We start from the raw sequence: 27,733 nt of genomic DNA on the forward strand, positions 1-27,733 counted from the left end.
TCTATCTAATATTCTATCTATCGAACGTTCATCCTTTCTTCCTTTCACCAGTCACTATTGCTTCACTCAGTATAACCCATACTGATTAACATCTTAATTGTTTTGATCTTTCTATACCTCCCCTCTCTCATCTATCCATCCTATCTTTCATCTATACATTCATCCATCCAATCAACCAACCTAACCTGTTTGGGAAGCAGTAGTCAGCATCTTAAATTTAATTGTTCTAAATGATACAAGCTGGGTCCTGGATCAGATCCATTGTCTCACAGGCCTACAAAGATGCGAATGATCAACAAAGAAAACGGTATACAATTGGTAGTAAAGAAGTAAATCAGAAGATCTGTTGATATGAAGGTGAATTCACGGTATAATATGTATGTAGAGATACTTCCTCATTCCATCCCTCCTCTTCTCCCACCCCTTGGCTGTCTTAGGAATGTGGTTCTGTGATCGGACCACAAGCATTTAGATTCTAGATCTTTGTCCAACCTTGCCTTAAAATGTGTTCCATTTTGATCAGTTTCCGTTGGAAAGTAGCTTTCATTGTCCACACCTGGCCACTTCGACTGGATCTCATAGAATGTGGACACAGACCCAGACCTCCTCCTCCTCCCTTAATTTTGATCATTCATGTTCATCTTCTGTGTGTGTGCCTAGTCTGTACACTGTATACCTGGAAACATTGGATACTGTAGGTATAGAAAATACTGTAAGACAAATTCCCCTATCAGAGGGCAAGGTGGAGCCGACCCAACCTTAATGTACATTGAAACCATCACACACCACCCATAACACATTGTATTGAAGTTTGCCAACAGCATAAGCACCGTCACGCGAAGAGTGCAGTCCACCAGCGTCCCACATGCTTATATGAATGCCTTTTTGACAGAACAATGGCCTCACTCATTGATTCAATATTGAATGTTTTACCTTAGCCCTACAGATCGGTCTTTCAGAATAAATAATGCATTCTTAGGCTTCCTGGATTTACATATTTAACTAATTGTTGGACAGATCAATTAAAATGTATTCAGAATCAGAATTGTTTTATTTGGCAAGTATATTTGCGCATAAAGGAAATTGACTTGGTGAGGTTGGCGCATGGGACATAAAAAACAACTATATATATATATATATATATATATATATATAAGCAAAATATTAACAAAATAGCAAAAATAGAAAAAACAATACATTATGTAGGCTGTGCGAGCCTAAGAGGCAATGAGGCTGTGAAATGGGTATGGGGCATGTACACTATAAATTAGAATAAATTATATATTAATAGTATAATTAATATAGCATGTTGAAATGGGTTTGAAATGTCACCGTTGAAAGAGACCCAAAAATAAGTATTTTCAACGACCTCAACGGATGTCCACTGGGTACTAAAGTGTGTTTCCTGATCTTTTGAGGTGAGCGCCAAATGCTCTTTCGACAGTGACGTTAGATAAGGGGCAGGGTCTCGCTGTGTTGTCACTATGCTTCCAGCTTGACTCAGAAGGATATTGAACAACTGTGTAACCGGAAATTCACTACGGCATGCGGGGGCGGGTTACCCAACATTTGTGGAAACCGAGATGGTACATAAGCAAGTAGCCGTATGACGGGACAGCGCAAGGGGTAGCGGGGCTGCAGCTGGGTGTGAGACTGTTTGAACTCAGACTTGTAGATCAGAGCATTGCATGTGACGCTGGCGGTCGTTGAATGAGGTCTCACTTGATGCCTTATAGAACGAGCGCATAGATAGCCTATTGAAGTTGAAGTTAAATTGTCGCTGTATTCTGACATTGGTGTAGACATAGACGCACGTTTATTATCTGTTTCATGCTTAGGGTTTGTAGAATGTACGGGATACAGTATTAGTGATGTTTCCGAAAATAACGGTCCTTCCTCGACAAAGCGTTTTGAATCGGTGCATCTTTTCTAACGTTATCTGATACCGCTTTGTAGGCTACCTAATATTGGCCTTATAACCTATATCTCAAGCTATATTGGCCTTATAACCTATATATATATATATATATATATATATATATATCGCTCTCTCGATATATATATCTATATATCTATATATCTCTCTCTCTCTCTCTCTCTCTCTCTATATATATATATATATATAGATATATATATAGATATACACACACACACACACACACACACACACACACACACACACACACACACACACTACTATTTGATATTTAGCCAACACGTTACAATGGGAGTAGGGGCCGAAAATACAGCGTCGACCGCGAATATTTCCATTGACCATAAAACCTACGAAGAGGAGACAGATGTGGCTCTGAAATCACCCCTACACGTAGATAGTATGATACCAAAGAAAGTTGGGAAAGCCACAGCAGAAAGGGGTACTTGGAGTCGCCGCTTGGAGTTTGTCCTCGCGTCAGTGGGGTATGCAGTGGGACTTGGCAACGTTTGGAGGTTTCCATACCTCTGCTACAGGAGCGGTGGAGGTAAGCGCGTTTATTCACTGAGTACATAGTCCATTTCGCAATGTGCTGTGTACTACAGAGTGTGTATCTGTAGTGTGTTTACCAAATCTTGTTTCATAGTGCCTAAATGGTGTTAGGAAATGTTAAAGCAGAATTTAAATCGAGTAGGAGGTTTTGTGTTTCTCGTGCACACATGCGACCCGACCTTAATGTACATTGAAACTACCACACTTCCCATTGCACATCGTATTCAAGTTTGCCAACAGCATAAACACCATCACGTGAAGACTGCAGACCACTAGCGGTCCCACATGCTTATATGAATGCTTTTTTGACAGAACAATGGCCTCACTCATTGATTCACAGTGTTGAGTGTTTTACCTTAGCCCTACAGATAACGCATTTTTAGACCTAATGTTTTTTTTTTGTTCAATGATTTTCAAAAACTACAGCCAAAACGCACTCTCCCTGACTCGAAACTCATTGTAGTTTGAATAAAACAATTAATTATTCCCAATGACATTATAGGGTGTAATTTCCTTAGGACCTTTTCTCTTATCTTTTTGACAACAGAACATAGAAAATCGCAGTTTTCACATATGTAGACACTGGTATGATGCTGGAGATAATGACTATGAGGTTAAAAAATGGTGAAGTATCCCTTTAAGGGTCTCCACAAAATGAAAATGACCGGAGCTTGTGGATTCTACTTTAATGAAAGGTTGAAAGCCAAATACCCTAAAGCATATCCACTGGCAACTAATTTAGAATAGGACATTGTTATGACATTGTTGTACAATAAGACATTGTTATGAACTGGACTCCCTGAAAGTTCTGGGACTTGGCTACCCATCTATACCGCTATGCACCCCATTTGATGACTTATTAGTTTCAATTATTGTGGACCCATGATGGTTGATTATATGTTTTTTTTTCTGATCCTATAAGCTCCATGACCGGTTCATTGCTGAAATGTACTCATACCTGTACCTGTTTAAACAAAATGAATTGGTTAGTGCTAAAGAGGAACAATACCTTCTTCCTGTTTGATAATGTGTTGTCAATTTTGTTCTTGCAGAGAAAAACTAACACTCTTTGATAGATTTTTCCAGTGTATAGTATGCAGTAAACATGGTAAATGCAACTGGCACACCACAAAATGATCAGAGGAACCAGAATGTTTAATGCCGAAACTGAAATAATGGTTGTCTCAAATATCTTAGCCTGTCCCCAAGAAATACCACAATGACTAAGCAGTCTGTGCCAATGTGGTGGCATGACTTGCTCGCTTTAGCTCAGGTATTTAGCACACATTATAGAACGATAACATATCAACACAACCATAGGACCTTATCTTGAAAGCAACAGGCACTGATGACTAATGATCAGGCATGAGTATGGGCAGATTTGGATCAAAATCTGTTTTCTCTCCCCAAATATAATTCAACTATAGTTTTCCAAAATAATTGTTTTGTAACAATTGTTTAACTTCTGTTCATAACAAAAAAAGCCTCTATTGCCTATATTCATCTTAAGCAACTACTTTATGAAAAGTGTTTTATTTTTTATCACATGACCATTCCATTTAATAGCTTGACTGGCTTGTGCTATCTCCTCCAGTTACTGAAATGCGCTATTTTGTAAATAGAGATGCTGTTTGACTAGTTGCCCATGGATCTATGCTTTGATGTGGACCGGCATCAAGTGTTGCTTAGAGATATTATTTCCATGGGTTGAGGCATGGTAGAGTTCATTGTTACCTGTATGCAGAGTAACAGCTGCCAAGGGAGTTTATCTTTGACAGTCGTGTTTGTCGTCTGATGTGCATTCTAACCAGGTAATTTACTGTATGTCCTCTTTAACCCGTTGATCAGTATGGGTAATCTTTTTCACAAGCATACAAGCAGATCATCAGATCCACATAGATTCTCAGCGTAAATGAACTGCAAATGAAACAAAACTCTTCCTATTACTAATTAGTTTTTTCTCCATCCTGCCCCTTTTTTAGGTGCTTTTCTTGTTCCCTACCTAATCATGCTGTTTCTGTGTGGCATCCCTCTGCTCTTCCTGGAGTTTGCCATTGGGCAGTACACCCATCTGGGACCAGTACATGCCATGGCCAAAATCTGCCCCTTGTTAAAAGGTGAGTCACACCCACATGCCAAGGTCTCACACATGAGGTACAGAATCGCAGGACCGGCTTGGTTTAGCTTCATTCAAGTTGTTTTGTTGTTTTTAGTCTACCTGGAACAGTCCAGCAAAGAGGCAATGTTTTAATATGAGTGCAAATACAGTGCAGAGGTAGAGTTATAAACACACAAATGCCCAGGTTGTTCAAGTCTTAACAAGGCATACAGTTTGACAGCTTTCAGGTCTGGATGTACTCACTACTGTAAAATAATAATACAAATCACTCAATCAACTCCCACTCTTAACTATTCACAGTGTACCACTTGTGAGAATGAATTAACCTTTAGTGTTCTTCACAAGAGAGACCTGAAAAACAAGTGTGCCCTGTGGTTTAATCTTCATGAAAGGGTGCAAACAGAGAATACATTAATTGCCCTATGGGTTTGTTTTAGGGACAGGCATTTAGACTTTTCGACTTTGCGTTAGTCACTCTCCTCTCTGCAAATAATTTTTAGATTAGGTAACAGTATGTAGTATATCCTTTTAGGGAATGAGCACATCACAAAATATTTCCCACTCTAAAGGTTTGTGCACCCGCTCTAAAGATTTAGCCTACATGCGTGAGGCAAACATATTTGCTCTTAATAGCCCAACAATGGAGGGGGACACACATTTTAATGTCACCACTGACTGAGCTTTGTGTCACAACCAATACATAGAGCAACCTATCTTATCTCCATTGCAAAATCAATAGCAAACATGTTTAGAATTTACACTAGAATGCAGGAAAAATATGATCTCTGGTTAAACATCGAGTTTCAACGTCCGTTCGATTACTCAAGTTCTCATATCCATCCCTAGTTGGTCTCAAATACACCTTGTTTTCAGAGTCAAACATATGTTCTTTAGTAATCTAGTGGCATATTTGTCAAGTATTGCAAGACATCTTTATTAGCACACGTAAGGTTGTAAATTCTCATATAGATCCATGCATTTTCTTTTGATAGTTAATCTATTAATCTTTGGTCCCATATAAACTCAGACTCATGTCTGAAATTATTGTGCTCTCATAGCTTTTCTTAAAGAATCCACATGAAGGAACCTCATGGCAGTTTTTCTGTCATGCATTGGTCATAACGTCTCATGATATTGTGTTTATAATGATTTGAAGGGATAATGTATGACACTAGAAATTAAATGTTGCCTGTACACTACGGTAATGGATTATGTACATTTTCTTAACATTAATGCTCCAACAGCACTGTACCAAGATCCAAGCTTCCCAGAGTCTGCCTAATTTGCAAAAGTGCAAGAAAAAAAAGGTGGCATGCCAAAAGATAGAGAGCTCAAAGATGACTAGGTCAGAATGTACACTAAATTAATAATCAGTCCTTAATTACAGGGTGAGGAGGTAGTAATGATGTACGGTTAGAGTCTTTATATCATCAGATATAGCAGGGCATTATAATACACAACTAAATGTATCTAACTAGAAGATCTTATGATGTTGGTTAGTATCATATCATAAAGCATGTGTAGTCTATTATCTTATGGTTCATCTGTAGTAGAAGTGTTTCCTACAGTGTATATGTCCTTAAAATACAATGGTAATCATGTTTGATGGATAGTGAGTTGGTTACAGTCATCACATGATTGACATGATTTGGGTTGTGTCTCTGAAAGCACTCATTTGTCATTTTGCTGGACTGTGGTAATATAGTAGGTGCTCACATGATCCTGAGTGCCCCATGTTTCTGCTTGTTTCATCAATGATTTGTATTGTATTTGTATTGTATATGTATATTGTATCTGTTATTTTGTGAAATAAAATCTGTCTGTCATAAAACCAAATGATTTCAGATGATCTGGTGATGGCTGAGACCTTGTACAAGGTTAACTTCAGATTATTTTGCCCTTGCTTGTCTGGAAGTTTTGCTTGGATTGAAAACTACTCAGGGCTGAAATAATTAAACATTATTTTGACAAAAAAGATTACCCCCCCCTCCGAATAAGAAACCAACTCTAATAAAAATTTGAAATCAAATAATATGGGTAATTTAGCATGTGTTCTTGATATCCACAGTATTTCTTTTGATCAAAACACACAATATTTGCAAGCTCTCAGAATCAAAATGTCTAATCATTTTGACAAATCAAATGATGTTAGTGGATCACTATTCCCAGCGGATATCTTCAATGTAATGTGCTCTATTTCTCAACAATCGCATGTGGATGAGGATATAACGGTATGTTTCTAGGCTGTTAGTGGCAGGACATTCCAAGGCTGGAATTCAGAAACAGCACAGATTAACTCAAGTGTACTGCGACTGACTTTTAGGCCACTCCTATCGCAGATAGTTAATAACACATAACCACTCCTGTCCTTAAATTGGATTATCTTGTAGTTGGTTGAGAATTAAACCCTCCTATAGAATGTTGTCATTCTCTTACAGTAATTGGCCCAAAAGCTTGTGAGAATAGCAACATTTATTGCATGATCAGATATAAGTTGACATAATACATTTGGCATTTACTTTTTATGGTGAAATGTGTGGATTTACAGAACACTAGCAGTCACTTTCCTCCATTTGAAGCAGTTTTATCAGACAAGAGCCCAGCCATCAACATACATTGACCTGTCTTGGGTTTGAATTAAAAAGGCATTCTTTCACCTGTTCTAACTGAAGACTTTTCTCCATAGTTTTTTATCTCCTCAAAGACAGAGATAGTCTACCCGGTCAAAACTTATGGGTCCGTCACTTGATTTATCGCTCATTTCAGCCTGGTTATGGCTCTGTGCTAAGCGAGGGCCAAAAGCAGGTAGTTCTTTCTGTATATTCTTTTGATTAATATTACTATGCCACATGGTACAGTAACTGTGATATTTATGTCATCAGTCCACAAAATGCTCATACGTTTTTCCTCTGCTCATCAAACCAATATACTGTATGCACTATGGACTCATGTCCTACAGTATAATTACTCCTAGTTAATTAATTTATCATTGTAAAACTCTGTTCCCCATTCCTCTCCTTGACCCATCATTACATATTTATTATTGTATGATATAGGTTGTGTACTGAATATTTGAAATAGCTTAATTTTGTAATGGTGATTTTTATGTTATCGATCAAACCTTCTCAATGCATCAATTTGGTCATCAATCAAACTCACTTTTTAAAGAACTGAATATTTTTTTCTAGCTAGTTTTCATGTTTCATGGTTGTTCTTCTAGTTTCACACATTCTTCAATTACTCTTCTTGCAAGGAATGCATTATTTTGTATAAATGCCCCCTGGGTTTTGGAGCAAACTGTCCCATGATAGAGTAAGCTTTGCTTTCATTGTTTTATTTATATTTTGAGAGGCATCATCTGTTGTATGTTTTTGATTGTCTCCTAAAGTCCTTGAAATCCGTCTCCTAATCCATCAAGGAGATTGTGATGGAAAAGCTTGAGTGGGGTTGTTAACTCCGATTCATAATGACTCCCTATGGGCAAACAAGAGAGGCACAGCTTACCGTACCTTATGGATGGTTAACAACTGCTGAAAAAACCCATATGTGTATGCTTTTTTCCCTCGTGTGTGTGTGTGTTAATACAGTAAATTTTTGTGTGAGTGTCTTTGCATATTTGTGTGTGAATTTGTATAGACAATACTCCTACAGTACATTACTGATTTTTGTTTAACGAGTTTTCAGCCAGCCATTTTGCTTTGAAACACACAATAGACTATTAATACTTGCTGAATGTGAATTAATTATGTGGTACCTTCTACTTTGAGTGTGATTGCTTCTCATACTAATTGTTAAGCATTTGGGATTATTTGTACCACTCACATTTGTTTGAAGTAGTTAATAGAGTATGAATGCAAGTTTTTTATTTAAATTCAAAATTTGCCTATTTTGATGATGGATGTATCAGAGGTATGCCAGGCAGGCCCAATGACTCAGCCAACATGATAGTTTCACAGGTGCAGTAGTAGGAGTCACACACAGTGAAACCATGGTCATGCAAAGATATGAGTTAATATTTGAATATAGGATAAATCACACTCTGTAAGATGTTGGCCACCAACAAAAACACAAACGTATTGATGCTGTTTTTGTAGTGCTCAAAACTGACCAGCATTATGTTTTAATCATGATTAGATTCATAATCCTGTTCACAAATGACTGACAACAAAATGTAAACAATGGAGCATTACGTCCTAAGTATTTTGGTTATGACAAGGCAAGACTGTTGTACTAGTTTTGTAAGTTATCAAAATCAAAGGGTATATTCCATTACCATATTTGAAAATACTGGAACTCTTACAGACTGTGGCTTTGATATTGATGCTGTACTAAAAGAAGCACAGTGAAATATAAATGAAAAGCATATGCTAGTTTGTTAAAATCTTTACATTCTCTTTACATTTACTGCACACTTTATTACCCTTTACCATTCACACAATTAATTTCACTTAAAACATAAACACATAATGAAGCCATTCTTATAACCTTTTTAGTTCAAGATATGGACCACTCCCACTGAATGTGTTCAAGCTGACCTCACAGCCTAGCTGTACTGGGATGTTATTGAACACTGCAGATTAAACATGATGTGACAGAGAGAACACTAACACCATTACGCCACTCTGAGTGTGTTTGGTGCACCAATAGAGCGGACAACCCTCCTAATTAGATGTATATAGAAAAACAGCAAGCGCAGGGACGACAAAGGAAGGGAGGCTTAAGGCACACCACATGGAGTAGTTCTAACTGATCCCAGAGCTCAGTGTGGCCAGGTTGGGCTCCATCAATGTGTTGACACAGAGGTGTTTTCCAGTCGGCCCACCCTCCATATTGTCAGTCAGGACAGTGGGTTAAGTGGAGCACAGCATTCCGGCATCCTTTCTATACTCACAATGTAAACGTATTTCAAACTTTCACAGGCATGCAGAACATTTGGAGTTCTTGCACTTGCATTTTTAAAGGCTTTTTTTTTACATTTTTAAAGGCTTGCCCTCACTGAAACTTGTCAAACTTGTTTGTCAAGATTCCCTTTGTTTCTAAGGTTACATGAATGTAGCTACATCATCTAGCCTCTCAATTCAGAGCTCCAGTGGAAGCTTCATAATTCTTAAGAATGACATTACTTTTTCATAGTTTGTTGTGAGAAGAGAAACCAACACGTTGTTATCTAACCTTATCTTATTTGATTAGTAAGTACTGTAACGACCCTGTGTAAGGCCCGTTAGCAGCTCCGCCAAGTGAGTTAACTCTCTTGGTGTTGTGGCTAGCGCGGCCGGTTTGTAAGCGGAAGGTTGCGAGTTCGATACCCGCTTAAGGCAAGCTGCTCTACCCCGCCGTTCGTTACATTGGTGTCAGAAGTGGGATGGCGCCCGTGAGGCCATCGGAGAGGCGTGTCCACGTGAGAGACTTGTATAGTGAAGCGTGAGGGCACGCTCTCCCGAACGGAGGGGATAGTGTAACGACCCTGTGTAAGGCCCGTTAGCAGCTCCGCCAAGTGAGTTAACTCTCTTGGTGTTGTGGCTAGCGCGGCCGGTTTGTAAGCGGAAGGTTGCGAGTTCGATACCCGCTTAAGGCAAGCTGCTCTACCCCGCCGTTCGTTACAGTACTTTCAGAAAACCTCTCTTGTTAATGATTGATGTAGAGGTCAACTCTTAGGGATGTTTTATGAGCCATTACACTGCTCCAAATTTCTAAATGAAATACTTCATTATATTCACAGAATAAACTGAATGTACATGATCAGTAGGGGTTGGTGTGCCATATGACCCCTCTCTGGTTTCCACAAAAACAGAGTGGAATTTCCAGTTAGAAACAGGCTTATATATGACCCCGTTCTAGGCCAATACTGCCTTCTACTCCACCTCTGGCTTTGCCTTTCCATGGAACAGGTCAACCCTGTTTATTTCATTATGTAGTAAGCTCCCAGGACTTCTTTTCATGAAGCCTTGGATTTGCAGGAAAGTGTTTGTTGGACTGGCGCAGCTTATGTGTCCAAAACCCACCACACTGTAGCAGGTTCTCATGCTCTTTGGAGGCCTTGGTCTTTAGTGCAGACTTACTTTTAACCTCTGATATAAATGTACCTTACAGTCAGAACCATACTTTGTCCACAGCTAATAGGAAATGGGAGTGCTAACATTGTGATTAACACAGGCCTACCTTAACAGATCCACATACACTACCGAAGGAGGTCCACACACACCAGACACCAATGCAGTGCAGAAGCTACTGTTGGGCCAGCACCATAGTAGGAAGGTGTCTGATTTTTCCTCCTCTGCCCTTCCTGTCACTCTGCAGGTGTGGGGCTGGCCACAGTGGTCATCTCCTTTGTGCTATGCACCTACTACAACGTCCTCATGAGCTGGGCGCTCTACTACTTCTTCCACTCCTTCGGAGCCTCCCTCCCCTGGCAGTCCTGCAACAATACCTGGAATGCTGTAAGCAATTGTTCCAACGGTTTCCCTGGCAACGTCACCCACCTACGATCTGCCAGCCAGCAGTTCTTTGAGTGAGTACCACTAATCTTCAATTTATCATATGTTTGATGATGCCATTGGTCATTATTATGGTTGCAGTCACAGGACAAAGAGACCCTGGCATAGATCTCCATAATCATATGGTGAGAGTGACAATGAAAGGATGAAGTTGAAGAGCAGATTGATGTTTATTGTTATGATGAGCCATTCATCCTTGTTTTCGTTCATCTTGTCATTTTTCTCTCAGTCACAGGCTTCTGGAGATAACCAATGGCATTGAGGAGGCCGGTGGCCTACGCTGGGAGCTCTTTGGCCTCCTTATCATGGCCTGGGTCATTGTTTACTTTTGCATCTTCAAAGGCATCAAATCCACTGGGAAGGTCAGAGCGTATTCTCCCTTTTTACAATCACTGCTTATGGGTAGTCCTGACAGTATGGAGACAGTTAGGATAGGACAAGCCCAAGCATCACAACACAGAATCTCTGTACTCAGCAGTGTACATTTATGCAGAGCTCCTGTTCTCACTTGTTTTCGAATTTCCATAATATTAGAGTTTGACATTGAGAGTGTGTAATTTTAAACTGCAGTATGACTGATCTTGATCAAATTCCTCTCTTTGTCAAACTAAAATGCGAACCAATTGTTCTGCGTAAATATAATTTTCTAGAATATTTTGATCTACAGTACTAAAGATTTTCACTCTTGTTAAACACATGCATTGTTTCTCTTCACTATCTGTGCTACAGGTTGTTTATTTCACAGCCACGTTCCCATACTTCATTCTGTTTGCCTTGCTGATCAACAATGTCCAGCTTCCTGGAGCTAAAAATGGCATCCTCTTCTTCCTGAAACCCAACTGGAGCAAGCTGCTCGAAGTACAGGTGTGCTAGTAGAGTATGAATGATGAATAAACCAGTTGGTGTCTTCTTTTATAGTGTGTGTACAGTATGACAGAATTGTGTGTGTGTGTGTGGGCACACATTTGTGTGTGCTTGGGAGTCTGCAATGACCCTCCATTTTCTTTTTCTTCTCAATTCACTGCAGGTATGGGTTAATGCTGCTGCTCAGGTCTTCAACTCCATAGGAATTGGATTCGGCACCATGATCTCCATGGCCAGTTACAACAAGTTCAATAACAACATCCTCAGGTTAGACAGTCTTTTCTGCCACTATACTACATTGTCTTTGTCTCAGCAGAACACTATTACATACATAGTGTTCTATGATGATTAAGAGCAGTGTACTGCATGTCCCAATATTAAGGATCAAAATAGATTACATTCATACGAGCACCAGACAACACATCCAGATAAAAATTGTACATCATACTTTGTACAGTCAGTCAGGGTTATAACTACCATTGACCATTGGTCATGAAGTATTCCCTGTCTTTATTATATTATATATACAGTATATATTTCATAGGGGAATGTATACATCATTGGTCATATACACTATGAAAGTCCACCTGCTCATAGACTGCAAATGGAAACATAACTGGAGTCACCCCACACATTTTTGGCAACAGCCAGCAATGTTAATATTGCTAGGGGAGAGTCACAGTTTTGTGGGGACGAGGTCACCTGGATATGTTTACTGTTAATTACCAGTCCGACCTGTCTGTTTCTTCTATAGCGTGTTCAAATGGTCAGATGGCATGTTTGTGATTAAAATGGTAAATTCTACAATACATGTATTTATCATGTTTCTCAATAAGCAAATTTCTCACTCTCTCTCCTGGGGAACGATTCTCCCTGAACCCCTACATGAGTTGTGCATATGACCTTGGTAAAACATGTACCCTGGTTCCTACAGTCAGTCAAACAGACATAGCACAAAACACAACAATGGTGTTACAAAAGATGTGTTGAAGGAATGTCTTAAATTTACAGAAGAAATGGTTGCTACACAAATGCCTGGTAACTGCTCTGAAGCAAACAAACATCACATGCTCAACCATGGCCAGTTAGTTCTCAAAAAGATTCACCACAGAGAAACTTTTAGGCCTTGGAGTATTTTTCTTTGTCAGCCACTTGACCATGAGAAATCCCATTATTGTGTTTGTTTTCTTTTTCTCCCCCCAGGGACACTTTGATTGTGTCCCTAGCTAACTCGGCCACCAGTATCCTAGCTGGCTTTGTGATATTCTCAGCCATTGGGTACATGGCTCACATCCACAACCTCCCTGTTGACAACATTGCCACAGATGGTAAGTATTTCCTGCTGTTTTGCTTGTGGTTTCCTTATCTTATGATTAACATAAAGCCTTTTCATTTCCTCAGTAGGTAAGTATTCTATTTTCAATGGAGGCTTATAGGCTTGTGAAGCTTCTTCTATGTTCTGGCTTGTCATGATTTGAACCTTAAACTTAAACTTCTTACTTTTGAAAAGCTCATTTTAGTCCCTTCAAACATTTGTTTTAGCCTTTTCTGGCAACACGGTGTCACCTCCTTCTCAAGGGAAAATAAGGACTTGGAGAAGGGTACAAAGAGGTTAATTCAGAGATGCACTTCTCTGTAGGAGAGCCACAGTGGAAAACTACAGTGTGGAGTTTGTTGATGCAGACAGAGTTCCCACTCAGAGTGAGACAGTCCATGTGGTTGGGTTGCATCACAGTGACAGATCTGGGGGACCCTGCCAGTTATAATGCCACTGAGGGGGCTGCACCGTGGTTCACATAGCCAAATAGCTCATCTGAAGCTGTGACCCATAAAGTACTGTCCCACCACCCAACATTTGGGAAACAGTGGCCTACTCTCTCTGGGTGGGGGTGGCTGGGGTGAGGCAGGGCTCATGTGTCTAAATGTGACAGCCCAGCTCCAAAATAAACACTAGAACAACATGGAACTATAATTATATCACCACATGTATACATGTGTCAGTTATGTCATTGGTGGTTATTGTTTCTCAGTAAGGTAATTGCATGGATAATATACACTCACTGAACACTTTATTAGGAACACTATACTAATACTGGGTAGGGCCTCTCTTTGCTCTCAAAACAGCCTCAATTCTTTGTAGCATTGATTCCACAAGATGTTGGAAACATTCCTTTGAAATTCTCTCATAGGCTGTGGCATTCAAGCGATGTATTAACAGGCCCGAAGTGTGCCAAGAAAACATTCCCCACACCATTACACCACCTCCACCATGAGAAGGTGTACAGGTGTTCCTAATAAAGTCTTCGGTGAGTGTATACTGTATATACTGTAACCGGATGAAGTGAACTACTGACCGCCTAATGGATTCCTTATGAGAGATGTGATTGGCGCATTGAATCCAGGGGCATTGTCATACCGTTCATAGCACTGATTGGTGGCACCAACCTTGGCCCGGTCCGCAGTAGAGGCGGGTTTTGTGAACTGCATGGGGTTCACATACTCACCCATGCACGTTCCTTTAATTTGATACGAAATAAAGATGTGGCTTTTGGGCTATGAAACAAAAGTTGATCTTAGGGAGAAGACTACATATAATAGTAGGACACAATGGAAACCGAAATCGCTGTCCAAAGCAGTCTTGTAAAGTATTTTAATACAAAGTTTAAAGGGGCAATCTGGGATTAGTACATCCATATTCTTCTTTTAAATTAATAACATATAGCCATTGATTCTTGAAGAAAATAACTTATAAATGCCTCATGAGCCTAAATGAACCCCTTAGAACCCAAAATATAGGCTTGTTTTACTCCATTGTTTGTAAACACTGTAGTTGTAAACAAAAACTCTCAAGCTTCAAAACATATTTTTTAAAACATGTTATCTCATGGATGATCAGTCCTTGCATCCATAGCCCTGTCTATTAATTTTAGAGAGGTTACATTTCTCCAGCCCCATTCCTCAGCTGTTTGCCTGTTTAAAGTGGGTTTCGATAGGAAAACATTATTTTTGGCACCAGCCCACTGCAATGCGCAGGGGTCTCCCCATGGCCACAGGTATAGCCGGTTTCAAAGTCTCTCAGCAGGATTGCTCCCCTGGGTAATTGAAACCAAGATGTGGTCAGGAAATTGTTATTTTTGTCGTCTTGTTCACTACCCCCCTTTTGTTTCTTTGTCTTGATCTCTCTCATCGCAGGTCTTTATTGCTGGCTCAGTATTATGCATACATAGTTGATTCATATTGTGAATTATAGTAATTCACAATATGTTAAACTTGGAATGTACACCATGGTGAGGTTACACATATACAGATAGGTCCGGAAATATTTGGACAGTAACACAATTTTCATAATTTTGGCTCTGTACGCCACCACAATGGATTTGAAATGAAACAATCGAGATGCAATTGAAGTGCAGACTTTCAGCTTTAATTCAAGGGGTTGAACAAAAATATCATATGAAACATTTAGGAATTGCCCCCTATTTACAGGGGCTCAAATGTAATTGGACAAATTAACATAATCATAAATTAAATGTTCATTTTTAATACTTTGTCTAGAATCCATTGAAGTCTGGAGTCTGGAACCCATGGACATCACCAAATGCTGGGTTTCCTCCTTTGTGATGCTTTGCCAGGCCTTTACTGCAGCTGTCTTCAGTTGTTGTTGTTTGTTCGGGGGTCTTTCTGCCTTTAGTTTTGTCTTCAGCAAATGAAATGCATGCTCGATCGGGTTGAGATCAGGTGATTGACTCGGCCATGCAGAATATTCCACTTCTTTGCCTTAAAAAACTCCTGGGTTGCTTTCGCAGTATGTTTTGGGTCATTGTCCATCTGTACTGTGAAGCCCCGTTCAACTTTGCTGAATTTGGCTGAGTCTGAGCAGACAGTATATCCCTAAACACTTCAGAATTCATCCGGCTGCTTCTGACCTCTGTCACATCATCAATAAACACTAGTGACCCAGTGCCATTGGAAGCCATGCATGCCCATGCACACTGCCTCCACCGTGTTTTACAGATGATGTGGTATGCTTCGGAACATGAGCCGTTCCAAGCCTTCTCCATACCTTTTTCTTTCCATCATTCTGGTACAGGTTGATCTTAGTTTACATTTACATTTACATTTATGGCATTTAGCAGATGCCTTTATCCAAAGTGACTTACAACAAATACATTTGTTTAAGTAAGTGAATCATCTATCCAACAGTCATCATAAGACACAGTAATCAATGCTCACACCAGGGGCCATTGGCAGTCATAATGCCAGAAGGCATTTAAAAATATATATATATATTATTTATTAACAGTAGAGAACTTGTACAGGGGTGAAGAGGTCTCAAGGGTTGGAGTTAGGGTTAGTACAGGGACGGTAGTGGGGGTGAAGAAGTCTTAGGAAGGACTGTTAAGATGTAGCCTGAAGAGATGGGTTTGCAAAGTCTAATCTGGCCTTTCTATTCTTGAGGCTTATGAATGGTTTGCACCTTGTGGTGAACCTTCTGTATTTGCTCTCGTGAAGTCTTCTTTTTATGGTAGACTTGGATAATGATATGCCTACCCCCTGGAGAGTGTTCTTCACTTGATTGGATGTTGTGAAGGGGTTTTTCTTTACCATGTGAAGGATCCTGCGATCATCCACCACTGTTGTCTTCCATGGATGTCCAGGCCTTTTTGTGTTGCCGAGCTCACCAGTGCATTCTTTTTTTCTCAGAATGTACCAAACTGTTGATTTGGCCACTCCTAATGTTGCCGCTATCTCTCTGATCGATTTTTTTTGTTTTTCACAGCAACAGCTTCCAAAGGCAAATGCCACACTTGGAATCAACTCATAACTTTTACCTGATTAATTGATAAATAAATAATGAAGGAATAGCCCACACCTGTCCATGAAACAGCTTTTGAGTCAATTGTCCAATTACTTTTGGTCCCTTGAAAAAGAGGGGGCTACATATTAACGAGCTGTAATTCCTAAACCCTTCCTCCAATTTGGATGTGAATACCCTCAAATTAAAGCTGAGAGTCTGCACTTTAGGCCCATATTCATTATATAACTGTAACTTGAATATGTTTTGGTAAACAGCTAAAATAACAAAAAATGTGTCAGAGTAGTAAATAGGACATTTAGATCTATTTGATCTATTGGTTTATAGAGTCAAAATACTTGACATTGCTCATGGCCTGAGTCACTTGGACTAGACTACAATGTTCCTCTCAAATCTAGCCCTCAGGTGTTATTTCAAATGTATTCATTTTGCACAGTATGAACCTTGTGAAGTCATTCTCTTGCCAACCTTTATCGCTGACCACCTGTTCAGGGCTGACCACAAGCCAACTGTGGCTTAGATTCCAGCTTTGAAACAGACAAGTGTTGTCACAAGATACTCCCTCTTTGGCTGTCTTACTGGCTGTGTAGGACTAACATCTGTTGACTGGAAACACTGCATATTATAACAACATGTTAATTATAAGAACATTTTTAATATTATATCTGTGGGTGGTATAACATTTTAAAGTTTCTCAATAAAATAAAACAGACTCAGAAAAAGCGTAATGTTTGTAAAATGAATTATTGCAATCATCTTCAGGCCTCTATTGGACTCTTGGGTTGATACACATAGCCTACTTCACGCCCTTCAATGTGTTTTTTTTAGGTCCATTGTACCGATTAGGTCAACCACGTCAATTATTGATGACTTTTGAGGATGGAAAAAGTATCCTGTTCCTTGTTTTGTTCTTGAACACTTCGGCTTCCTTGTTCTGGTTAAGATAACCACTGGTGTCATTTATCTGCTGTTGTCACGTTATCCCTTCTGTGTGTGTGTGTGTGTGTGTGTGTGTGTGTGTGTGTGTGTGTGTGTGTGTGTGTGGTGCTTAAAAGTACCAAATTACAGTACAGTAGTAACTTCAAAAGAAAGGAGACTCAAATGCACTGGTATTTAAAGCAAAACAAACAAACAAACCATCTGGTCAACAGACCGTTTGCCAGGTGTTTTGCATTGAACACCAGTGTGCTTGAGTCTTCTTTCTTTTCAAGTTACAGTTCCATGTTTGACACCAGAGTTGTGTGTTGTGTTGCAGGTCCTGGCTTGGTGTTTGTTGTGTACCCTGAGGTTTTCTCCACAATGCCTGTATCTCAGCTGTGGGCCCCCCTGTTCTTCCTTATGCTCCTCTGCCTAGGACTGGACAGCCAGGTTAGAGACACACATTCAAACATAACACACACAAACACGGAATACAGACAGAAACACAGTATTATACATATAGCTTGTGGCCATGGTACAATATGAAGATAAAGACACTCTCTCTTACTTTGATTGACTTTAATGTACTTGGTTTTTCATATATGATTATATACAATACTTTCTACTGTAGTTGTATTTGAAATGTTTTTTTCCCTACAGGGATTGTCATTATTTTTGTATAAAATATTAAAATGAACTTATAAAATCTTTATCTAAACCCCAATTCCAAATAAAGGACACAAACAAAAAATATGATATATTTTCATTTACTTTTCATTTGTTTACTTAACAAAAACTCAGATTTCATGTGTGCAAAAATATGTGAACCTCTTCAGTCAATAGCTTGTGGCACCTCCATTAGCAGCAATAACTTGGAGTAAATGTCTTGTATAGCCACTAATCAGTCTTCGACATCTGTTTTGAGGGATTTTTGCCCACTCCTCCTTACAGAACTCAGCCAGTTGAGTGAGGTTTGAGGGCATGAACTGCCACAGGCATCTCGATTGGATTTAGGTCAGAATTTTGACTTGGTCAATCCAAAAGACACATCTTCTTTCTCCTGAGCCATTCTTTGGTAGATTTGCTTGAATGCTTTGGTTCATTGTCTTGTTGGAAGACCCATTTTCAACCCAGCTTTAGCTCCTTGATTGGTGGCTTGACGTTCTGTTCAAGAATCTCCTGGTATACCTCAGAATTCATGGTTCCCTTAATGATGTGGAGTCGTCCAGGTCCAGAGGAGGAAAAGCAGCCCTAGATCTTGACATTCCCACCACCATGCTTGACTGTTGGGATAAGGTTCTTTTGGTGGTAGGCAGTGTTGGGTTTTCGCCAAACTTAATGGTTTTGATTGTGACCAAAAAGGTCAATTTTTGACTAATCTGTCCAGAGAACAGACTTCCAGAAACCTTCAGGCTTGTCCAGGTGGTCTCTGGAAAAGTTAAGACGGGCAGTTTGGTTCTTTTTTGACAGTAGAGGCTTCTTCCTAGCAACCCTCCCATGAATGCCATTTCGATTCAGTGTTCTTATTGTTGAAGCATGCACAGTTACCTGAGATGTAGTAAGGGAGGTCTGCAAATCTCTAGATGTTATGTTTGGGTTGGCTTTTACCTGATTTATTACTTTTCTTGTGGCTCTTGGGGATATTTTGGAAGGGCATCCACTAGGCCGAGTTTCTGTCATGTTAAATGCTCTCCATTTGTAAATTATTTGCCTCACAGTGGACTGATGGAGCTCAAATCTTGTTGAGATGATTTATAGCCTTCCCCAGGTGCTCTCACAACCCTCTTCCTGATGTCCTCTGAGGTCTCCTTTCCTCTGGGCGTGGTGTGTTTTGCATTCACCTTTTTTTCTACTACACACATGATTTCTTCTAAACCAACATATGGAATTGGTAAATATAAACCTGTTATTTCAGATAAAAAAAGACTGGTTCTGATTAAAGTTCATGGTAAAAACTAAAAAAATCTATAATTGCACAAGGGGTTTACATACTTTCAAGCAGCACTGTATTTTTGAGGTACTAAATGATTTACTGTTATAACATTCAGCACACTAAGGCTGTACGACACCTCTAGAGTCTGTCTGCGTGTGATTGTACATGGAATAGGTGATCATTGGGCTAAGGAAGGTTTAGTTAATAGATTACAGACATGTACTGTAAATGACAGACCTACTTCATTAGAATGTCCAGCACAAGGCAGGCACCTTTCTCAAACACAACCCTGAGTGTTCAACTTGTCCCCCTGTGCTCTGCAGTTTGCCATGGTGGAGGTGGCGGTGACATTCATCATGGATGGCTTTGGCCCCAAGGTTTTGCGTGTCCTGAAGAGACAGGAGCTGCTGGTATTGGCTGTGTGTGTCTTTGGCTGTCTCCTGGGGATTCCTCACATCACCAAGGTAAATGATGATCAGATAACAGGGGGTTAAATGTGTGTTAAGGTAAACACACACCTCTCTCGTGAGGTGAAGACCGGTGGTATTTAAAACTACTGCAATAAATGTGCAATGTGTGAGCAATAAACTCATTACAAACTCAGATGCTATACGTTTATTACAGTAAAGCTAACTAACTTTTCAGATGGAATTGAAAAAAGCAATGAGGCATGCACTTCCTCACCCGGGAGCTATACATTAACTATGAATCACCAACATTGTTGTTGTCTTTCCTTTACAGATAAGCGCTATTACTGGGTCTGTTTCACCCTCCCCTCTTTGATAACCACAGATATTAATATCAGGACCTGCACATTTCACTGTATAGTGAGCCTCCCAGCCTCTCCCATGCCTCTCTCCCAGACAAGTAAAGGCAGGATCTCCAGAGCTCTGTATATACTGTAGGCTTGTGATGTATAGTCTGGGCTAGGTGACCAGCTAATGCCCTGTCCCCTTTCCCAGGGGGGCATCTTTGTGTTCCAACTGATGGACCACTACACTGCTGTGGTCTCCCTCATGTTCCTGGCCTTCTTTGAAGTCCTCGCTATCTGCTGGATCTTTGGTAATTCATCGATACATGTCACCTTGTATAACCTAATGATGACTGAGTCCAATAATGACTCTGTTCTGCTCTGTCTGGTCTTTATGAGTACATGAGAGACGCTCCCTACAAACAGGCATGGTTGTGAATCTCTCTGAATGTATTTGTCTTAGTCTCTATGGTAAGTGCTTAATGCAAGGTCTTTCTCCAGGACTAAGGCGGATCAACATTATGGTGAAAAGGATGCTGGGAAAGGAACCCAACATGTATTTCCACCTCTGCTGGATGGTGTTCTCCCCAATACTGGTCCTGGTGAGTATCCCAGTTACGTCTGCATGCTGATATTACAGAATTATAGTCATCATACTTTGTGGTATGATAGTGGTACATACAAGCATTTGTAGACATTCATATGTATATTCATGTTGGAAATACTAGTTTATGCCTCTATAATTGCCACAGTTAAAACCAAAGTGCATTGAACTCTTAGTACATTGAACTCTGTACTGGTGTGACACTGTGTGCTTCCATTCCCTCTGCAGTGCATATTGATCTCCAGTATTGTCCAGTACACTCCAGCTCGCTATGGGAAAAATTACACATACCCAGTGTGGGCAGAGGTGGTGGGCTGGGGCATCTCTCTGGTCTCCATAGTGTGGATCCCCCTGGGAGCCCTGCAAGAGATCTGCCGCAACAAGGGTTCACTGTTGCAGGTGAGCGTCACTACAGGAAACCAAACTATTACAGTACACACATTCTTAGGTAAACAGCTTAACTGGTTAACTGGATACAGCTTAACTGGTATGCATGCATGCATGCGCACGCACGCACACACACACACACACACACACACACACACACACACACACACACACACACACACACACACACACACACACACACACACACACACACACACACACACACGATTAAAGGGTACACATTTTTCTGTACTTAGTTGCAGTCCAGGCTCTGTCAGGATGCATTGCACCTTGTGTAACCCTTTCTTATTTTTCTCCCCTACGCCCCCCAGAGGATAAAAACCGCTATGACTCCGACCATAGAGATGGACCCTGTTGACCATCTGCTAGAGAAACAGAGAGCAGACATCCCGGAGTCTGAGGCCTTGTTTATCACTTCCCCGTGACAACCTGTGTGTGTGTGTGCGTGTGTGTCAGGGCCATGCACTTATTTTTTTATACAAAAAAACACCATCCAGGAGGGCACTTTGTGAGTGGCAGGCCAAGGGTTGTGAGTGCCCCCTTTTTGCCCCCCCTGTGCACGTCCCTGGTATGTGTGTGTATGTGCATTGAGACTATATGTGGATTTGTGTGTCTTGAATGAAGGGTGTTTAGTAGACTAGAGGTAAAGGCAGTGTGGGTGCTGGGCAGTTTATGTAAATAAATTATATGTATTTACTGTATATTTATTCTTTGAACCACACCTAAGATAGATATGTCAAATGAGAAATGTTTTTTTCTAATTCATTTTACCTCTCCTACTAAACAAACACCATGACAGAGATTAAATGTTCCTTGAGTTTAAGGTATTTTATTGACCTTAATGAGGTACTTTAAGTCCACCTTTTTAAGATGTTTTACTGGTTTGGCCCTGGCCTTGGCTGTAGTTGATTAATCCAGACAGTTTTTAGTTACATACTTGCTTCCTTAGATACTGAGTAGTCATATTTTGGGCCCCATATGATAATCCACTTCAGCATTTTGCATGCAAAAGGGTATTGCAGTGTAACAAAGTGACTTTTCAGAAAAGTAATGCAGACAAATTCTTCAAAAAGGGAGTCTGTCATAATATGAGTTGGATATAAGTGTCTGCAAGGTGTTTTGGCTAAACCAGGTAAAAATGTTAAAGAAGTAGAACATCCCTATGATTAAAGACAGCATCAAAATGTCATGAGACTGTGGACTCTGAAGGACGTCTTTTCTCCGTGTTCTAACTCTGTTCACTGTCTTCAACCAGTTCCTCTTTCTCTATGACCTAAAATATTTGATTGTACTCTCCACTTGAGCCGAGAATCAACTCCCACAACAAAATGTTTTCCTTGGTTTAGATGAGGGTAAGTCATAGAGATTGTATGCACACTGTTGACTACTGAGCAACTGGTAATACATAACTAAATAAACATCACCCCCTTGTGGTCAGTTGAAGAATTGTTATGTGCTACCCATGGCCTCTTCCGTGCTTCGAATTTTATAATGCATAAGGGTCTGTACATTGAAATTCTGTTTTTAGTTGATTTGATCTGGGCCTCTTGTTTACAACAACAATAGAAGCTCAGCTTTACCAGTAGTGCCTTTTGTCATTGAGAGATCCATTTGAAATTAGTATGTGTTAGATATATATGAATGAACGGGATGTCTCTTGAGGAGTCACATGTATTCTCCTTTTTTTAATCAAAATATTTGTTATATTTTGTGACTTAGTGGAGATGTGTGCCACCTACCTCAATTGCCCTATGTTATAATGAATATGATAATGTTTTTGTTTTTTTAATCAAATATGAATTATGTTCAGAGATGATATACTGGTCCCATGTTGTGTCAGGGGTTTTTGTTTATATGCTTGAATGTGAGAGGATCCTTTTTTAAAAAACACACAAAATCACACTGTGTAGAGCAGTGTTTATTTAATTAATTATTTTGATGAAAAACAAGATCACTTTTGAATTGCATCAATGGGCTATGTAGATATTGCATTGCAAATTTTGAACAATTACAATTATGACAAATTGTCAAAATGAAAAATGTGTGCTGTTTCTGATTTTCAGTCATTGCACAGACTACACAGAGATCCACTCAGGATAAAAGATAATCATGCCTATAAGTGACTTTGTTTTTCTATGCAGTATCATTTATCATTTGTTGTATGATTTTGTATTACTCCACTGTAAACTATTTACTTCATTTACGTCTAGCAATAGAGCCACATCAAATATGAGTTGACATACTGTTGAGTAGTGAACCTCCCGGTAAAAACCCTTGAATGCAAGTTAAAAATGTTTCTAAACCAATAACATGGTACTGGAAAAATCTCTTGGTTGTTGTTGGCCTTTTAAATCATTAGGATTTGTTTGACAAGGGCATGCCTACTGCTTTTGTCTCTTCATTTGTATAGTTTTAATCTGTATCTTGTATTCAGAGCAAATATTTGAAATGTAATTTATTTAATTTTCTCCGTTAATGCAAACATACCAGTAGATCCTAAAACACACAAGTATAGTAGTAGTGCTGCATTGATTATTAGTTTGTTAAGCTTTTTAAGGAAAAGATAGCAATGTGTAAGCTTATATATGCATTAAGCTATCAAGTTTGTCAATCTTAAAATGTATTTTACATGAAGACTTATTCTTTCCCACATGTATTCATCTAATTTTTTTCAAGTTTAGTTAGTTTTAGTATTTTTTAACAAAAAACATTGTCAAGAAAAGGTGATTTACATACCTTTGTTTCTGGCAATATTGTATTTGTGTCAATAAAGAACATGCATACTAGCAAATATGTGCCCTGAACTCTCAGTAGTAGTAGTCAGTGCTCCACAGATGTTTTGAAGAGGATGGTATACCACTAGGTGTCAGTACAGTACAATAAGAAGATAATGCAAGCTTATAAGAAACGTGTATGGCTTGTTGCCAGCTTAGACAGATCTTAACATAATTCATTGTTATAGGATATGTTGTCATTAGTACATGTGTAGCAAATTTCCCTTTCATTACCTTTGGTTTGTATTTGTGGCCCTTGTGTTGCTTGCCGTGAGGCTGAATTAAGTACCTCACCATGGTCCACTATGACATGTTCTGCTTATTGCCTCCATACCAACAGAACCTTTTTTGACCACTGTACATTTAAAGGTAAGTGTCTAGCATGCAACTATGTAGGAACAGTACAAAATACTGTACTGTTTTGAATCATACTAGTAACATTGTGTACAAAAATATCTTTAACTCAAATCATAATCCTCCTGATTTTAGACAACACTCCAACGCACACTCAATTCTGTATTTCATATGTCCTATTAGTTATTGTGAACTATAATTGTCTCAAGTACAAATCAATGTTCATGATTCATTTGATACATTTGTATTGCATGCTCTGGAGTTCTATTACAGTACATTTTGGTTGACGCACCTGTTCTGAGTGCATTGGCCACACAAACTTTCATGCTCTGGAGGCATACCATGGGGGGACAGATCTCTGTGTGCATGCATAGGGGAGCAGAGCCAGAGCACATTTGACTGCAGTGCGTTTGGAGGTTGGTAAGTTAATTAGACTCATGGTGGAGTATTGTAGCACCCTGAGTGGGGTCTGTACTCTAATCGATATCCTCTTCCTGCCCCCATCGTGACAGAAATGTATCAGGGTCACTAAATTACTGCTGGCAGGGATGCTAGATCAATAGCCATAGACTTTTCAGCCCACGGGCCAGTAAATTAATGGGCAGGCAGGGGTGGGCAGCAGTGTATGTAGGTTAATTTTTTTAAAATATATTTATGGCATTTAGCAGACACCTTTATCCAAAGCGACTTACAATAAATACATATGTCTAAGTAAGTGAATCATCTATCCATCAGTCATCATAAGAAAAAGTAATCTATGCTAGGACCAGGGGCCATTGGCAGTCACAATGCTAGAAGAAGGAAGAATTACTTTTTTAATTTTTTAATTTCTTAATTTATTTATAGTAGAGAAACTGTACATGGGGGTAGTGGGGATGAAGAGGTCTTTAGGAGGGACAGTTAAGATGTAGACTGAAGAGATGGGCGGAAGTGTAGGTCTGTCTGGGACTAGATGGTGTGACATGATGAGGGGAGGGGGTATAGGGTGTGATGATATGACTCTGCAGGGAGGGGCAGTGGTATATTGGTCTGACTGCCTACAAGGGCAACATGAACGGAAGAGCCAGTTACAGTGTGATGTATACCTCTGGTAGAGTGAGGAGGTAAGGAGAGAAAGCGGGGAATTCAAAGCAGACAGGACCCCTGGTAGAGCTGTTCCAGGCCTTGGCTGACCTCTGCAGTGCCTGTGGAAACAAACACTCTCCCTACAGACAACGGTTGGAGGTGGGGAGCAAAGTCATTTGACAGAGAGGCTGAGCACATCCGCTCTCAGTCCATCTGATCAGCCCTGCTTTAGGCTCCCTGCAGCCCTGCAGGTATTCGATAACAACTGTGTTTGTATTCAAGAGGGTTCATAGCCTGTGTAAGACGAAATCAGCAATAATGGGAAATTACATCCCAGATACAATATCTAATGCCAAAGGATCAATGGTAATGCCAGCCTCTCTCTCTCTGTTATGTGTTGGCAGAGTGGTCACTGCATTGGCTGTGTTGTGATGTCACATTTCCAGCCTGCCAGCCAGTGGAGGTGGAAAATTAATGGAGTTATGGCATTTAATATTCAATTAACTGTAGATTCCTTGGTGAGCATCAATGCAGTGTGTGAAGGCAACTACTTTAGGAGACAACGCAATGCAATTAGCTGAGAAAACATCTAGACCAAAGCTCTGGTGTTCACCAGAGACCTGCGTTTACAAAGTGAAGGGTCTGTGCTCAACCATTTGTAGGCTCATATAACTGGATGAACCAGTGGACCAGGAGCATACCGTATGCTCATCCCACTGACACAAATCCCTGGGTATTCTTTCCCTTTCCCATGAACACAGCTTGTATCATTCATTTCTAAATAAGCACATTTGTTTATTTATATTTTCATTTTCTACCTATTAAAATGCTAATAAGCAAACCTTGCCAGCCATTCATATGCAGCGATGAGCTTTTGAAGGCAAGCTTCTACAGCAGCACGTTCCCTTTAGTCTAATGAGGGTTTAGTGATTGTTTTGAGCCTGTTTGGGATGTGCATACAGTACATAACAAGCCTGTCCCAAAATAGAGCCTCACCTCCTACTGGGTAATGAGGGCACAGCTCAAGGCATCAGTAGGTGCTTCTCCCAAATATGAATTGTGTTCATATTCCTTTGTAGTGTAAATTCCTAATTGACCCCATTGAAGATAGTGCATGCCAATGCATTTGTGCCAAACAATGGTATCCCCTGTGAAAATGTATGTAAGACAGAAAGGTGGATTAGACAAAACTAGGATTTGACTGTCAGCACATTCCATATGCAGTATCAAGTTTATACCTAGGCGTTTCAAAGAAGAGATTGTACCTGATCTGAAATCAATGCTTGATATCTTTGACGATCAGCTTTTAAGCTGATTTACCCAATTTTCCCTATGCCATTGCAGTAAAGGCAGGTTTCCCCCCAATGCATGTAGTGTCATAAGATTGGTTGTTCACTCCTACCAGTCCAGAAAGTGACTGAGTAGTCTAGTCTCCAGGCCACTAGATTAATGTGTTTTTCTTGTTCCCCCTGATTGAGCAGGAGCCAGGGGCTGTGTGAGCCTGCAGCCATGCGGCGGGAGGGCAGCAGACGTCTGCAGCTGAATATGCATGAACTCTGGAGCCTAGGATTGATGGGTCTCTAAATAATGAGAACTTTGGTTGAGTCTGGGTGTGAATTTATACCAGCTCTGAAAGTGGGATCACTGTACACGAAATGACAAAGCGGGTTTATAGTACATACTGTATATACTGTATGAAAAAGAGAAATGACACAGGGGTGTTGGAACAATGTCATGCTGTGGATGTGTTTTCTAGTTTGTTTGATGCAGGCTTCCTTGTGTTTGTGTTTGTGTAGTCTGGTCAGGTGAGCTCTGTTGGCCTTCTCTGTGCTTTCCTCCTCCCAGGGTGACAAAGGTGGAGGGTGGTGGGAGGAGACAGAAGGAGACACCGTACAGGAGTGTGTCACTGAGACTGACTTGACCATGAGCCGAGTTAGTCATACCCCTGTCCCCTATACATGATCAGAATGCCCAATCAAAGAGCTGCCTTTTCTTCACAAGACATTTACAGAGGGCCGCTAATAAAACAATGCTCATTGATTGGATTTCGAGGACTCTGAGATGACATGTCAGGAAAGATGACCTGAGAGGGAACCAGAACTGTATGTATCCTCCCAGTGTATCCTGGGAGATTGGATTGGATATAAT

At 40.0% G+C, this 27,733-nt stretch overlaps 1 protein-coding gene across 2 annotated transcripts; it reads left to right on the plus strand.

Moving 5' to 3' along the window:
• The first annotated feature begins 2,192 nt into the window (after window positions 1–2,192).
• On the plus strand, window positions 2,193–24,167 carry LOC310807440 (sodium- and chloride-dependent GABA transporter ine). 2 transcript variants are annotated; one of them, XM_083673939.1, is made up of 13 exons: window positions 2,193–2,480; window positions 4,468–4,602; window positions 10,902–11,112; window positions 11,328–11,460; window positions 11,828–11,962; window positions 12,126–12,229; window positions 13,166–13,290; window positions 18,034–18,146; window positions 19,953–20,093; window positions 20,592–20,691; window positions 20,882–20,982; window positions 21,213–21,383; window positions 21,704–24,167. In XM_083673939.1, the coding sequence occupies exons 1-13, from the start codon at window positions 2,225–2,227 to the stop codon at window positions 21,815–21,817; spliced, it is 1,839 nt and encodes a 612-aa protein (XP_083530065.1). In that variant the 5' UTR covers window positions 2,193–2,224; the 3' UTR covers window positions 21,818–24,167. The 2 variants fall into 2 exon arrangements, with proteins under 2 accessions (XP_083530065.1, XP_083530066.1); XM_083673940.1 differs by lacking the exon at window positions 2,193–2,480 and adding an exon at window positions 7,291–7,409 and having other exon boundaries at window positions 4,476–4,602.
• The last annotated feature ends 3,566 nt before the right edge of the window (window positions 24,168–27,733 follow it).

Source organism: Argentina silus, assembly GCF_951799395.1.
Source record: "Argentina silus genome assembly, chromosome: 7".
In the NCBI taxonomy this organism is placed as follows: domain Eukaryota; kingdom Metazoa; phylum Chordata; class Actinopteri; order Argentiniformes; family Argentinidae; genus Argentina; species Argentina silus.